Raw genomic sequence first — 16,506 nt, 5'->3', positions numbered from 1 at the left:
AGACAGAGAGACAGAAAGCGAGAAATCAATCCCTGGGGGGATGGCCACGCCGCAATCCCTTCTCCTCCATTCTCCTCTCGGGATCTCGGGCACACACGCGTACGCGCCTGGCGTGAGTTTTAAGCCACTGGGTCCAGGGACGCGAACCGCGGTCAACTACGTGGGAGTCCAGCGACATAGCCATTACGCTAACTGCTGGTCCTGTGGCTTGCTTTCTTGCTTTCCCTCTCGCTCTCTCTTTCACTCTGTCTTTGTCTCATCAAATTAAAATAGGTAAATAAAGTTAAATAAAATAATTTTTAAAAAATAAAAGAATTACTTCGTGAAATTGCGCATATCCACAGCCAATCTGATTATTTTTAAGTGAGCTAATATTTTTATAACAATAATAAATTAATACATACAGTTTTTTCAGTGAGGTATAGTGGCTAAACTTGGTGGAGGAGGTAGGCATTTGGGATTTCTTAGAAGGAAAGCTGTTCATCACCAGGAAATCTTGAATGCAGCTTGGGATACACATCCACTTCTGGTACAGCTACGTGCATCATTTCATGGATTAAATCTCTTGGTAAAATTGTGTTTTCTTTCCCCACCTATGGAGTAGAACTGGTATCAGGACTGTATGTACCTCACACTCCGCACAGAGCTTTTTACAGACTACGTAAGCATGGGTTTCTGTGTGTATAAATTCATACCTTATAATACACGCACTAAAAAAATAGATCTATAATTTTGGATAGCTGTTTCACCTCCATAATCTTCAGTAAAATTTAAAGCTTGGGTAATTGGGACCAGCAGTTGGCATAATGGCTATGTCACTGGACTCCCATGTAGTCAGCTGCAGTTTGAGTCCCGGACCTGGTGGCTTAAACGTACGCTGGGTGTGTGTGCATGTATGCCCAAGATCCTGAGAGGAGAATGGAGGAGATGGGATTATGGCCATGGCCATCCTCCCTGGGGGATGATTTCTCGCTTTCTGTCTCTCTGTCTGTCTCTGTCTTTCTGGTAAATACATGCACCCTATAGCAAAAATGTCTCCAAAAAAAAAAAAAAAGACCTTGGGTAATAGTTTAGAAAATAAAGGTACGAGAGGATGTTTAAAATATATGGATTGCGGGAACCAGCAGTTAGCATAATGGCTATGTCGCTGGACTCCTACGTAGTCGACCGCGGTTCGCGTCTCGGACCTGGTGGCTTAAATCTCATGCCGGGCGCGTGTGCGTGCGTGCCCAAGATCCCGAGAGGAGAATGGAGGAGAAGGGATTGCGGTGTGGCCATCCCCCCTGGGGGGTGATTTCTCGCTTTCTGTCTCTATGTCTCTCTCTCTGTCTGTCTGGCGAGCGCACGCACCCTATAGCGAAAACCTCTCCAAAAAAAAAAAAATCTAAAATATATGGATTGCATATTATGGCCGTAACAATAACTTGAATGTTTTGTTTATTTCAGAGTAAAGATGGAAAAACCCCTTTGCACATGACCGCACTCCACGGTAGATTCTCCAGATCACAGACCATTATCCAGAGTGGTAAAAAGTATTTTTTTTTTTTTTCTTTAATATAGTAAAAACATTCACAAGTTGAATGGTATTAAGGAGATGTCATTGCAGTTTATATGTTTGTAATACTTCATTTTAGAACTCATGAAGATCAAACAGTAGAGGAGAAAATGCCGTGTGTAGAGATTGTCTATAATTTTGTTTTCACTTATTTTTATTTTGTTTTTCTGATATAAAAACATTATCTCACTAGCGTTAATGTCCACTTTTTTTTTTTTTTTTTGGAGGGGGAGAGGTTTTCGCTATAGGGCGCGTGCGCTCGCCAGACAGACATAGAGAGACATAGAGACAGAAAGCGAGAAATCACCCCCCAGGGGGGATGGCCATGCCACAATCCCTTCTCCTCCATTCTCCTCTCGGGATCTTGGGCATGCACGCACATGCGCCCGGCATGAGTTTTAAGCCACGAGGTCCGGGACGCGAACCGCGGTCGACTACATGGGAGTCCATCGACATAGCCATTACGCCAACTGCTGGTTCCCACGTTAATGTCCACTTTGATCTCAGTATTACTGAGTAGAAGCTACCCCTACCACGGTGTGTGCTCTGTGTCCCTGTGTGTACTCCATTGGGTCATTTTCTTCCTTTTGAATATTGTGAACTATTTTTAGAGTTTTAGCTTATTTTCTGAAATCGCATTTGTTTGTATCCAGTTTAGTGCTTGGCAAGCTAAACTTTTGTGTAAAAAAGACTTTTAGGCGTATTTAAATCACCATTTGTTAGTATTTTGCCCTGGAGACAGCGAGTGGTAGGAAAAGCAGTCGCAGCTCATAATCAGGTAGTTTGAAGCACCACGCATCCTCCTGATGGTGTGCGTAGTTTGCGTCAAAACTCCAGAGAGTCTTCCTTAAAGAAATGTGTTTAGTTTCTTTTTAATACAGTGGTTTCCAAAGTTATCGGACTCCGGAACCACTTTGTGGGTTTAAAGTCTGTTCGCATGCCATGCACGATTTGTAGAAGTGCTTTAAGTGTAAGGGCTGCAGCACTGGAGCCGGGACCAGTGAGTGCCCAGTGGCCCCGGTAGAGCTGCCGCACCCAGGCGTCCTCCTCAGCCGCGTCCGGTACTGCTCTCCGGTGTCTGACAGCACGTCCGCCCTGCAGGAGCCGTCATCGACTGTGAGGACAGGAACGGGAACACGCCCCTGCACGTCGCGGCGCGGTACGGCCACGAGCTGCTCATCAACACGCTCATCACGAGCGGCGCGGACACGGCGAAGTGAGTGGCGGGGCGGGCTGCAGAGGGAGCGAGCCCACCTGCCGTGGTCCTCCCGTGGAAGGGGGACCTGGGCGTCCGTGCCGCGCTGCTCCAGCCTCCCCTTGTCTTTCACACTGACGGCGTGGGTCAGGCAGTCCCTATTTGACCCCAGTTCCTTGTCAGTACGTGCACTGTCAGCTTGGGTCAGAGCTGTCATTTGCAGTCTCTGGCGTTTGCTCCCGATGTCTTAAAGACCTGGAGACGGACATTCCCAATGCTTTCCTTTCTCATCCAAATACTACCTGTAAGTGGAGGGTTTCAGGGTGCAGTGCACATCAGGAATTCCTCGGGTGCTGCAGCAGGGTCCCTGGTCCCCCAGTTTGATCAGAGCAGTTCCCATGTAAAATTTCATTTGGAAGGAGGGCCCGCTCCTGCATGTACTCCGCAGAAGTAGCTGCTCTGACGTTGGCGTGTCTCAGGCCTGTGTACACTCTTAAACGTCGATCATCGTGTTTGTACTGTTCATCGCTCCCCATAGGCCCCAGTACAGGGACGTTATTCACGGTGCAGTCCGTCTCTGGCTTTCCACCTTCCGGTTTTCTTGTTAATGTGCCTCCCTTTTCATCCCATTCTTGATTTCGAACCAAGGTGCCATCTTTTTTTTATGGAGCTTTCGAATATGTCACTCCTAAATCTTTTTTTTTTTTTTTTTAAGAATTTTTAATTTAATTTATTTTCATCTTTTTAATTTGCTGTAGGGCATGTTTGTTCACTAGAGAGAGAGAGAGGACACCACCAGGTCCGGGACTTCAACTGCAGTTGGCCATGTGGGAGTCCAACACCTTAACCACCACACCCCTGTTGGTCCCCAGCATCCAGCGCCCTAACCACCACACCCCTGCTGGTCCCCAAAGTCCAGCACTCTAACCACCACACCCCTGCTGGTCCCCAAAGTCCAGCACCCTAACCACCACACCCCTGCTGGTCCCCAAAGTCCAGCACTCTAACCACCACACCCCTGCTGGTCCCCAAAGTCCAGCACCCTAACCACCACACCCCTGCTGGTCCCCAAAGTCCAGCACTCTAACCACCACACCCCTGCTGGTCCCCAAAGTCCAGCACCCTAACCACCACACCCCTGCTGGTCCCCAAAGTCCAGCACTCTAACCACCACACCCCTGCTGGTCCCCGGTGTCCAGCACCCTAACCACCACACCCCTGCTGGTCCCCAATGCGCCATCCTCAGAGTCACGGACAGTCTGGGATTTAATGCCATCAGCTATAGTTTCTTCACACTTTTCTCCAAGAACACTAGAAAATTGTAGGGATTTTTGGCTTCTATATTTTGTTTTTTAATTTGCCACGTGAGCTCCATGACAGGATTTGGGGACCTGCCATCTCTTTTCCTCCGTCTCTCAGGATTTTGTGCACTCACACACATGCACTTGGCATGCTTTTTCAGCCTCTGGGCCTGCGTCTTGAACCACATAGTAAGCTATGTGGGATCCAGCCGCCTTAGCCAAGTCCCAGGCTGGCCCGTGAGCAAGTTTCAAACGGTAAATAGTGTGAAGTAAAGTGCACGCCTCTGTGAGTGCTGGGTGGTTAAGGTGAAGGCAGGCCATTGTACATTCCTCTTTGGAAATTTTCCAAAAACTCTATGAACTAGTTGACGGAGCCCTCTCAGCGTACATGTGTGCCTTCCCAGACCTCTCCGAGGAGCTCTGACTCCTCCATTTTGTAGAATGTGAAAGATTTCCGTTCATCCGTTCTGCCAGCTTACAGACCTAGGCTGCTTACACTCTGCACTAGTTCGGAGTTACCGCAGTGGCCACGGTCACGTGTGTCACTCATGGGAGTGGCGTTCAGTGTCAGCACTGCAAGGGTGGGTCTGCTCCAGAGACGTTTCTGTTTGTCACAGGTTGGGGGACAACCGACACCCAGTGGGTAGCGCCCGCAGGGGCTCCTGAGCCAGCCATGAGCACTGGGCGGGGCTCTCCCCCACCCCGCTCTCTAAGGAGTTAGAGGTTCTGACTCTCTTGTTACTCCCACCTAAGCCGTTTGTCCTTCTCTAAGTCGCTGCGTCCGTCTCGTGTTGTAACGGAGGCACTCTCCTGTTGCCTAGGCGAGGCGTACATGGGATGTTCCCCCTCCACTTGGCGGCCCTGAGCGGCTTCTCCGATTGCTGCAGGAAACTGCTGTCTTCAGGTGAGTGTAACCTTCGCAGACCGTTTGGTTTTTCTTAACTCCCTAACCCCCCAGATTCTAAGATAGTCTCTATTCTGCCGTTCCAGAATTACGTGCAGATTGGATCCAAGTATGGAGCACTCATTAACCCTCTTAAAAGGTGTCGAGCTCTCTCATTTTAAGACTTGACTTCCCCACCCTAGGACATGTGCTCCTTCTCTGTGGTTCTCTTTACGCTGTATTGCTGGGGCGTGGACGTGCACCGTCTCAGAGCAGCTACTCTGCCCTGAACGTAATCTTACTGGATCGTCCTTTTATGTCTAGAACAGAACGTCTTCCTTTGCATGTCTCATAGGACTTGGCTCCATCCTAAGAGCCTAGAGCCATTCTGCAGTACCTTCTAGGCTTGTGGATTTGTTTACTGCGTAATTTCTGGTTCAGATGCTGTGTTCAGGCCAGCCTGGTGGTGTGGTCAGTGCAGCTGTATCCCACGTGGCCGGCTGTGCAGCTAGAGGCCTGAGAAACACGCCGTGTGATGTTCGTGTGGTGGCCGACCCTGTGGAGGATCAGGGTGCTGTTTCACTTTCTCTCTTTCCCTCTCTTTCTGTGTCTGGTGACTGCACGTGCCCCATAGCAAAGCAAAATAAAAGTTAAAGGAATTCATGTGCTCACACTCACACACTTGCAGACTTAGAAAGGTGTCGGGGAGGTCAGCAGCGCAGGGCTGACTTCATGGCCTCGTGAAGGAAGCCGGATCCCGCGCCGCCAGCCTCGCCATGCTAGCCTGCTTCCAGTGGCTTGAAACACATGCCCCATTGCTGGGTGCTTCTCTCTCACCCTCTCTGTCTCATTGTCTCTGGCAAGCACACGGTCTTTCTGGGAAAATTAAAAAAAAAAAAAAAAAAGCATAAAGAGCGAGAAATGGGCTGGTGGGTGGCTTGGTGGTGGGGCCCCGGGCTCCTGCATGGCCAACTGCAGCTTGAGGCCCAGACCTGACAACTTGCTTCCTCACTTTCCCTCTCTCTCTCTGTCTGTGGTGACCACACGTGCCCTTAGTCGATTTAAAAATAAATAAATAAGTCATTGTAATAAATAAAATTAAGTAATTCTTTAAAAGGAAAAAATTGAGAGACGCTGTATTTTTTCTTAATATTGTAAAAGTGTGTTCATTTCTTTTTTAGTGTATGTGCTGCCTAAACAGGCACTGTTTTCTTGTTAAGTGTGTGTCCGTAAGCATTCACATTCCCATTTTTCATGACAGAATAAATAGCTTTATTGAGATATAATTTACATGCCATATAATTCACCTGTTTAAACTACATAATTCAAAATATTTTCGTATATTCACAAAGATGTGTGACCATTATACAATCAGTTTTAAAATATCTAATCCCTTGGAAAGGAAACACGGTTAGTAATTAATCTCCTTGCCCCTCCCCAGCCCTAAGCAGACAGTAATCTGGTCTCTGTCCGGGAATGTGTTCATCCAACACGTGGTCTTTCGTGGCCGACTTCTGTCACTCAGCCTGGCGATTAGAAGGACTGGCCACATAGCACCATCGGTACAGGCTGGGCATCTCTGATTCAGAAATCTAAAACCTGAACTGCTTCCAAGTCCCCACGTGGGACCAGCAGGTGGCGTAGTGGTTAAGGTGCTGGGCTACCACACGGCTGACCGCAATTTGAGTCCCAGACCTAGCTGCTTGAAAATCACACCAGGCGCATGTGCGTGCCTTCCCAAACTCCCCGCAGGAGAGCGGAAAAGGGACCGCGGCATGGCTGTCCCCCAGAGGATGGTTTCTCACTTTCCCTGTCTGTCTCTTTGTCTCTGTTTTTCTCTCCCCACTGCGTGTACATACACCCTAAGCCCCCCCCCCCCAAAAAAAAAAAAAAAACTCACTTAAAAAATCTGAACTCTGACTGCTGGCAGATAGGAAGCTGCATACCTGACCTCGTAGGAGGGTCGCAGTCAAACGTTCCGGTACGCAGATGCTGTCTGAAATGACCTCCGTGTCGTATGCATCACTGAGTGCGAAAGCATGAATGAGTTTGTGTTTGGACTCCGGTCCCAAGACCTAGCCCGCTATTCTTATGCAAATGTCCCAGAAAGGTAGCATGCCTCAGATACTTTCAGCCCAGGCATTCTGGATGAGGTTTGTTCAGCCTGCACTTTATTCCCTTTTATCGCTAAATAGCATTTCATTATATCCTGTGGTCTTGTAGACAGACACCTCCCTACTGGTCCTAAAACCCCCAATCCGTTAGTGAGTGGGTTTAATAATATTGTACATTACTAATGTTTTTCTCTGCAGTAAGTTCACGCCTTTCTTGCGTCATAGTCCTGTTTGGCTTGGAGGGGTGGCCTCTCGCCGTGTCCTGACTGTATGTGGCTTAGCCACTGCAGTAAGTGTAGCCCTGTACTAAGATGCCTTCCTCCCTGCAGGGTTTGATGTGGACACCCCAGATGATTTCGGAAGGACCTGTCTGCACGCAGCTGCGGCTGGAGGGTATGTTACTAGTGTTCTCATTTCTCTCAGATAAAGGTAGCTTTCAGGGCAGTTTTTTCTATTATCATTGTTCCTATTAGTGTTCTTGCCACTATGAAATAAGAAACCAAACGTCGGGGCCGGCAGGTGGCATGGTGGTTAAGGCTGCTGGGCTCCCACATGGCTGACCGTGGTTCGAGTCCCAGACCTGGCAGCTTGCTTTCTCAGTTTCCTTCTCTCTCTCTCTCTCTCTCTCTCTCTGGTCAATTTCAAAAGTAATAATAATAAAATAAAATAAAATAAAATAATGACAATGAATAAAATTTAAAAGAAAAGAAACAGAATGTGATGGGGTAGTGTGGAGACATCTCGGGTAGCAGCAATTGCTTCGTTCATCTTCTCTTCCACTTGGGCCGTAAGTAACAGGTGGAGGAAGGGATAGACCTGGGACAGAGAGGGATTGCTTTTTTTTTTTTTTTTTTAACTATTTTATTTAACTTTATTTATTTTTAATTTGACCAAAGAGGCGAGGAGTGGGAAAGCAAGCCGCCAGGTCCAGAACTCAAACCATGGTCGGCCATGTGGGAGTCCAGCGCCCTTAACCACCACGCCACCTGCCAGCCCTGGGAAGATTGCTTTCTATAAGAGAAAATGATCTTTAGATGAATGAGAAACTAATAATTTATTAAAATAAAAATAAGTATTCTCAAATGGGAAGATCAAAATACCGGAAATGCTTTGAATAGTACTGGTATTCTTTAAATAGATGCTTTTCCTTAAATCATATCTTCAGGGAGAAAAATGTTGCTGGTGTATTTATACCTTGCCTATAATAAGAGGAGGGAAACTCGAGCTGGGAAGATTTGGGACCTGGCCCTGACTAGCACCACTTGGGAGGTGGTTCAGTGAAGTACAAACACAGACTAAAATTCTCGGTCTCTGAAGCCATGCTGCTAAGCTAATGCTTCTGATAATTTAGACCTCTCAAAAGCTATTTGATGTACGATTATCTAAAGATCCCCAGTGACTTCAGGTGACGAGTGTGCCGCAGCCTGCACTCCCAGGCCCGTCACGGCTGTCAGGTGGGTTGTGAGCCATGCGTGGCTCCATTGTCCTCAGGAGTCACCTGAAAACCTGACTTCCGTAACTGGCCTCCAGAGAGCGACAGCAGGCTGGAGCTCTGACCACTCAACAGTTGTGTCTGCACTGTAACGTGGTGATGTCTAGGCCACACAGATGGGGTGATAGGAGTGCCTGTGTGGGTGACGCTCTCTCCTGCAGCTTTAACGAGGGGTACCTGTGAGTGAGCACACCATCCTAGGGGGGAAGGTAGGGGAAGCAGGCTTGGGCATTATCTGAGCTCTCAGGTTGATACGGTTTTTAACTATTTTCATTTAATATTAAAAGGCACTTGGATTTAGACCATTCGGTTATAAACACATTGTCTCTAACCCCTGCTCAGGCTCCTTTACAAATGCGATCTTCCTTTACCTACTAATAACGTGATTCACTTCTTATTTCCTATCAGTGTGTCAGTATGTGTGTGTTGGCTTCAGATTTTAGAGAAGATGAATCTAAGTGGTTTGTTCTTCATGAAATGTGGATCGTTCCGTTTTACTCACTTTCACACTTACTTGAACATGAGATTTTATGCCTGTTGGAGTCTACCAGTGTCACCATAGAATCACTGACAACTGAGTTTCCCAACTACTTTCTTTCCATAGGAATTTGGAGTGCCTAAACCTTCTGCTGAATACTGGTGCCGACTTCAACAAGAAGGACAAGTTTGGGAGGTAGGGGATGGCAGAGCTCCTCCGAGAGCCTTCCATTTTACTTGCCTAGTCTGTCTCCTGAGAATGAACTGGACCATCTGCATTGTGATCATGACTCACTGAGAGCCCCTCTACGTGAAGGGAGTGGATGCACTCTAAAGCAAAAATCCCTTTAAAAAAAGAGTCTTGGGAACCAGCAGTTAGCGTAATGGCTATGTCGCTGGACTCCCACGTAGTCGACCGCGGTTCGTGTCTCGGACGCGGTGGCTTAAAACTCACGCCGGGCGTGTGTGCGTGCGTGCCCAAGATCCCGAGAGGAGAATGGAGGAGAAGGGATTGCGGCGTGACCATCCCCCCTGGGGGGTGATTTCTCGCTTTCTGTCTCTATGTCTCTGTCTGTCTGGCGAGCGCACGCACCCTATAGTGAAAATCTCTCCAAAAAAAAAAAAAAACAGAGTCTTTAATTTCAAAATAGGCAGTCTCACCAGTGGCCTTCTACTTGTGACCATAACAGCCCCAGGCTACCAGTCACAGGGCATGCCGGGGCTGTAACAGGACATCTGAGGACGGGGCGATTTATGAAGGGAAGAGGCTCGTTTGGCTTACAGTTCTGAAGGTGACTGCAGAGTTCAGAGGCGTTAGGCCAGCCTCTGGCGGGCCCTGGTGTGTGCCGCAGCCAGGCTGAGAGAGCAAAACGGAAAGTAACATTCGCAAAGGGAGAGAGATGCGCAGGCGGGCAGCAGCCTTGATAGCACCCTGCTCTCGGACTGAGTAGTAAGCGCTCCCTTGGCCTTTAGGCACCTGCGCACCATTCATGAGGGAGGTAGGCGCTCTCACCCCGCACTGCCACACTGGGTGCCGGAGTCCTGTGGGGGGCCAGGAGAACACAGCCGCGGCACCTACCCTCGTGAGATCTCTGTTGTTGTCAGCATCACTTGTGGCCACAGAGACGCGAACCCCCTGGAGCTGCACGTATTTAGAACGCAGCGGTGCGGTTTTAGCTGCACGTTCCTTTCTGAGCCAGGCTGCGTGAGGCTGATCCCAGGGCACTAGTGAGAGGGGATGTGAGGAGGTGGAGGAGGAGGGAGTGTAGTGTGGCCATGGCCCACTGGGGAGTATCTCTTTTTCTTCTCCCCTGGTAAGTAAACACTTGCACTCAGACCGTTAAAAAATGCCCTCTGGTTCTTGCTGTAGGACGAGTGTGCGTGCCCGACAGAGAGGGACAAAGAGAGGGAAGGGAGAGGTCACCGCAGGCGGACGGCCACGGCGTCTCTCCTCCATCCTCCTCCCGCGGTGTGGGCCACACACTTGTTGACCAGCGTGTGTCCCCGGCTTTTGTCTTTCCCATGTTGACCTGGGCACAAAAGGTCCCCGCTGCACTATGCCGCCGCCAACTGCAACTACCAGTGCCTGTTCGCTCTCGTGGGGTCGGGAGCCAGCGTGAACGACCTCGACGAGAGGGGCTGCACGCCCCTGCACTACGCAGCCACGTCGGACACGGATGGCAAGTAAGTACCGGGGCGGGCGCTCCCGGGCAGCGGCCTTTTCCCTGGCCTGTCTTTGCTGTTGCTTCTCCTTCCCTGAGTCTCGAGCTTGGAAGTGATGTGCTTCCTCGGGTCTCTAAACCCTCGTTATCTCCACTGTCAGCTCTCAGCAGTGCTGATTGATCTGGTGAAAGAAAAACGAAGGTTCTTATTCTTTTTTTTTTTCCCCTCCAAGAAAAAAGTTTAATCCAGATTTGAAACTCACATCATCGTAAACTGTAACATTTATGAAATACCCTGAAAGACGAAGGTCCTCTTTGTCCTCCCTGCAAGACAAACACTTTAGTCGTCACCACCATGTCTTCTTCCTTTGACTTCTCAGCCTTGGTGTATCATGGGGAAGGGGAAGGGGAAGAAGGAAAGACATGGGCCGTGTCGGCAGGTTAGGTCGAAACTAGCATGCTGCTGTAATTTTGTGGTTCAGTATTTTATAAACACACAGGCTTTATTACTGTCTAGCTCATTAACTGCTGTGCTAAAGATTTGTGAAAGCATAAGACTAGATCTTGAGGTCTAGCTTGTACCTTGTCGTAGCCTAGCCAGGAGATTTGGAACAAGTCATTTAGCTTTTCTGCAGTTGTTTTTTTGTTTTTTTGTTTGTTTGTTTGTTTGTTTTTTGAGAGGTTTTTGCTACAGGGTGCATGCACTTGCCAGACAGAGATAGAAAGTGAGAAGTCACCCCCCAGGGGGCATGGCAATGCCGCAGTCCCTTCTTCTCCATTCTCCTCTCGGGATCTTGGGCACGCACGCACATGCGCCCTGCGTGAGTTTAAGCCACCGGGTCCGGGACTCAAACCGCGGTCAACTACGTGGGAGTCCAGCGACATAGCCATTACGCTAACTGCTGGTCCCTGCAGTTGTATTTTTTAAAGATAATACTAACCCTACTTGCCTCACAAAGCAAAGAAGTCTTTAACCAAGTCCTCTAGAGGTAAGTGATCAAACAGAAATGCCTCTTCCTTCCTAAGGCCTAAGTACAAGCAATTATGACAGTTTGTATTGTGTAGCAAAACCTAAGCCGCATCAATGGAAGGAATTTTGCTTGTGCAGCCAGCTTAGTGTATCTTTGTTTTGTTACGTGAACCCAAACACTGAGTCTTTGGTAAGACACGCATGTGTGACAGATTATTTCAAACCATTTAATGCTGTAAACTTGAAAGTAGTCAGTAATGTGGGACTTACTTCCTGCTTCAGAAAGTAAACAGGGACTTAACCTACTTGTTTTGCTTTCCTGAAATAAATCTTTTCTTCAGTACTCAGGTATCAGGGAGTTATCTTAAAATAGCCTGCTTCACTGGTAGACTCTCGCTTGTACTTAGGCCACCCGGTACTCGAACTGTGGTCAGATACATGGGAGTGCCGCAACACAGCCATCACGCAATCCGCTGGTCTCCTAAGACTCTTTCTTGACCTTTCTGATGAGAAATGATAGTCACTTTGTGTTCTAGATAGACAAGCAGTAATTGCCAACATCTGCTCACTACCAGCAAGATTTAATTCTGTCAAACACTGAGTGGAGTAGGCGATACCATAGCTTGTGACTATGTTTAAAAAACAAAAACTAAGCCTTGTCGTGGATTTTGGAGTTACCTACTTTGAATACAGAAGACCATCTTAGGAATGTTTTGCTTGAGTCAGTGTCAGGATTTATAGTACAACTGTTCTTAGAATTCTTCCGTTACTCACGCATCATGAAATCGTCGGTGTGTAAGTGACTGGTGAGGATGCAGGGCTCAGAATGGTGGGGTGCTGTCGCCGTGTGCAGGTGCCTGGAGTACTTGTTAAGGAACGACGCGAACCCCGGGATCCGAGACAAGCAAGGGTACAACGCCGTCCACTACTCAGCTGCTTACGGCCACCGCCTGTGCCTCCAGCTGGTAAGACCAAGCTCATGTCGGGACCGCAGCAGGTGCGCAGTCAGCAGCGCAGTGAGAGTGGGCACCTGCACGAGAAACAGACTCGGTTTTGCTTTTTAGACTTTTCAGATCCCACATACCTCTTAAGTTGACCCTTGACTTACTGAATGTATCTCTCATTCCCTTTTTCTTTTCAAAAAGAAAGGAGAAAGTTTAATTTCCTGCCAGGGCCACTCAACCCTTCCCTTATATCTTCCAGGTCTGTGTACGGAGCATCTACTTCTTCCCTTTAAACGAGTTTTGTATAAATGCCTAAAGAACTGTAGCCATGTGGGAGATACCAGTTTCTGAGAGAGGAAGGCTCCTGTCTCAACCCCAGAGTATTTGGGGGTTCCCAGTCTCTCGCAGTAAGGGTGGCACTGCTCGTGCGGGTGGAGCGTTACTCGGACGGTGCTCTTAGCTGTGAGATGTGAGAAGGCTTCTGAAAGGCCGGGAGCATGGGGCTGGGCCCTGCTCTGTGCAGCGGTCATTCAGACTGCAGGAGGGAGCCAGAGCCACGTGGCTGCGCTTGTGTGCAGGTGCCCCAGATCCTGATGGCCTACAGACGGGAGGGACAGGAGGGCAGCATAACCGGACCTTCCTGCCGGGCACTTTCTCGTGTGCATGCACCCTCCAATGTTAAAAAGAAAGATTCCTTTGCTTGTACTAATCTTAGACTTTACATCAAGGAGAAATAGAATTCAAGAATGGTTATAAAAGGTAGAAAAAGGAGGTTAACATATTTAATGTAGCATTTAAAACTCTGCTGTGAAAATAACGAAGTGAGGACCTGCAGTAGCCCTAATGGCTATGTTGCTGGACTCCCGTGTAGTTGACCGCAGTTTGAGTCCTGGACCTGGTGGCTTAAACCACGCTAGGCGCATGTGCGTGTGTGCCCAAGATCCCGAGAGGACAGTGGAGGAGAAGGGATTGGGGCATGTCCATCCCCCCTGGGGGAAGATTTCTTGCTTTCTGTCTCTTTTTCCCTTTTTTTTTTTTGAGAGGTGTTTTGCTATAGGGCGCGTGCGCTCGCCAGACAGACAGAGAGAGACAGAGAGACAGAAAGCAGGAAATCACCCCCCGGGGGGGATGGCCACGCCACAATCCCTTCTCCCCCATTCTCCTCTTGGGATCTTGGGCACGCACGCACATGCGCCTGGCGTGAGTTTAAGCCACCGGGTATGGGACTTGAACTGCGGTCGACTACGTGGGAGTCCAGCGACATAGCCATTATGCTAACTGCTGGTCCCCTGTCTCTCTCTTTCTGAGTCCTATAGAAAAAAACTCTCAAAAAAAGAGAAAAGAAAATAACACAGTGTTGCACTGGCCCCATGGCCTAATGGTTAAGGGATGAGAACCGTATGAGATCCGATCCACCATGGTTTGAATCCCAGCCCCAGCACCTTGAGAGACATGCCAGGCATGCTGTGCGTGCCTCAGCTACTGACAGGGTGGAGAGATGAGGGAGCAGCTGCAGCGTGACCTCACGCCGTGACCTCACGCCGTGACCTCACGCCGTGACTTGATGCTTCTCCATGTCTCTATCTCCATTTCTGGCAAGCACACGTGCCATCTGGCAATTTAACAAGAAAATAAATAATTTCTTAGGTTATGTGGATCTCCAGAAGACTTAAGTATTTCAGAGGCAAGACAACAGGTTTAGAAGAGAAATTAACAAAGGCCTAGGCCGGCAGGTGGCACAGTGGCGAGGGTGGCTAATTGCTCTGTACACGTCCCGGACCCAGTGCCTTGAAAAGCACCCCAGACGTGTGCATGTGTGCCTAAAACCCCGGAGGGAGTAGGGGGGAAGGCCTGTGACATGGCCGTCCCGGGGTGCGGTGTGTGCTCCCCTCCTGTCTCTCCAGTGAGGGCACACTCCCTAGCCAAGCTCTCTGTGAGTAGGGCCTTCACATATGGCTACTTCGTAAACTAAATACTTTTGTTTGAACCTTTGTTTCAGATTGCAAGTGAAACTCCTTTAGATGTTGTAAGTATTAGTTGATAACCCCTCTGCTGTTCAAAACACTGTAATATGTGTATTTCTTTGCTCTCATTAGAGCTGAAGCCAGAGATGTCCCCACGCACCTGTGGGAGCAGGGGCAGTGGCAGAGCCCAGCTCTGTGGAGGGGCGGGGCGGGGTGCTGCCAGTGGCTGTTACGTAGAACTCCCACCCCAGACTCTTCCTCGCCCCAGGGCTCCTAGTCTATGCCCCTGCATGCTTTCGTGACGGCTCTGTCCGAATCCGACCAGCTCACGGTGCACGCTCGGGCCGGGTAGGAAGGAGGGGTGGGAGCTGCGCTGGTGTCTCAGCGTCGTTTCTGACAGTGAAACCGCATTCCTTTCTAGCTGATGGAGACCTCCGGGACAGACATGCTCAACGACTCCGATGACAGGGCGACAGTCAGCCCCTTACACTTGGCGGTGAGTGCTGCCTCCACTCCCAGCCGGCCTGCTCCGGCTGTGTGTACCCGTCTGACCCAGACCAACCCCTGACCTTTCGGCCCTGGTAATAGTTGCCGTGTGATTAGCACTTTGTTAACTCAGAGAAGTCTTTAGTAACTTCTGCCTTTTGTCCCCCTTTCTAAAAAGAGGTCCTTGGACTCCCCAAGGGCCTTTTCTAAGGGAGTGAATAAGCCTCTGACATGAATTTTAAAGCATACTACCCTGTTGGAGTGGCTTCTGATGTCCGAACAGATGGCAGTCGCGCGCACACGCACGCACGCACGCTTAGTGGTACTTCTAGTTGTGTCTTCTCGTGTGTTGGGTCCCCCTTTCGTTCATGATGCTTTGGGCCTTGACCACATGATCTGTGCTGTCCCTCCTGCTGCGAGATTACCACGAGCATTCCCGCGCAATGTCATCGATCCAGAGGGAGAGGTGAGGGGAGGATACAACAGGTATTCAAGTCAAACACGAGAACGACCCGCCTTAGGCAATGTCAAGTAGAGCCCAGCCTCGCTCTTCCTGTCAGTCAATTCTGAAAGAATTCCTTTTTGAGACAAAACATATTCCGATGGGGCAGAGCGGCTCTGGGAGTTGCGAGCAGGATACTGTCCTAGCCGTGTGAGACCTCTCATCCTGAGAGATAAGATGCTGTGAACCGTCTCCTGTGGGTCTAATTGTGCCCTCTCACCTGCACTGCGGGTGCCTCCCTGATGTCCTCGCGATGTCGCAGCACCTGCCGTCTCCAGTCACTCCCACAGTCGCCTCGTGTCCTGGAGAGCTGAGAAAGCGGGCCACAGCTCCCCACCGGGTCCTTGTCCTTGGGGCCCTTGAGAACACGGCACCCCTCCTAGACACGCACAGGAGACGTGTCGGGAAGGGAAAAGCCAGAATGAGGAGATGGCCATTTGGCCAGTAGTGCAGAGAAATGACACCTGCCGGTGACTAGGCAGTCCTTGCTCCGTTGTCACCCTCCTCCTTCCCGGAAGACCCAAACGGCCACCTGTCACCCCCTGAGCATGTGCTGAGGCGGGTCTCTTCCCCTTGTAAGGACTCTGTCCACAGCGTTGTAGCAAAGGCTCCCGGAGCCCTGCACGCGTAGGCCCCCCCACTGGCCCAGTGTCCATCCTTCAGGGTCTGCGTCTCTGTCCTCGCGGGGCCCTCGCTGTGCCTGCAGGTGACAACGTGCTCTGCATCAAATAGTGCTGCTCTGCCCTTCCTGGCCAGCGCGTGTCTGCGGAAGCTTGCTCCTGAGTTCTGGGGGTGGAGGTAAAAAGCATAGCCTGGAACCCCCCCTCTGCTGCTCCTAGTGCCCGCTCAGTGTCGTGGAGAACATGCCCCTGCCGGCCGGCCGTCTCCTGTCTTCATCGCCTTGCAGAACGGACACGGCTCCTCCTCCCCCACCACTCCCCTTTTCCTTTTCGCTCCTCCCG

General features: G+C 49.8%; 1 protein-coding gene across 4 annotated transcripts in view; it reads left to right on the top strand.

The window, feature by feature from the left end:
* The window catches only part of ANKRD28 (ankyrin repeat domain 28), an 89,956-nt gene that overhangs the window by 52,281 nt on the left and 21,169 nt on the right, over positions 1-16,506 (top strand). For 3 of the 4 annotated variants that reach the window (XM_027769161.1, XM_027769162.1, XM_027769163.1), the window contains exons 9-17: positions 1,447-1,525; positions 2,657-2,771; positions 4,873-4,955; positions 7,378-7,441; positions 9,145-9,213; positions 10,560-10,700; positions 12,502-12,613; positions 14,592-14,618; positions 14,978-15,052. In XM_027769161.1, coding sequence (XP_027624962.1) covers positions 1,447-1,525; positions 2,657-2,771; positions 4,873-4,955; positions 7,378-7,441; positions 9,145-9,213; positions 10,560-10,700; positions 12,502-12,613; positions 14,592-14,618; positions 14,978-15,052 — 765 coding nt within the window. Of the gene's footprint in view, positions 1-1,446; positions 1,526-2,656; positions 2,776-4,872; positions 4,956-7,377; positions 7,442-9,144; positions 9,214-10,559; positions 10,701-12,501; positions 12,614-14,591; positions 14,619-14,977; positions 15,053-16,506 lie in introns of those variants that run through there. The other variant, XM_027769164.1, reaches the window with a different exon arrangement.

Source organism: Tupaia chinensis, unplaced genomic scaffold (genome assembly GCF_000334495.1).
Source record: "Tupaia chinensis unplaced genomic scaffold, TupChi_1.0 Scaffold148822_2, whole genome shotgun sequence".
Lineage (NCBI taxonomy): Eukaryota > Metazoa > Chordata > Mammalia > Scandentia > Tupaiidae > Tupaia > Tupaia belangeri.
This window is presented reverse-complemented; position numbering and strand designations above follow the sequence as displayed.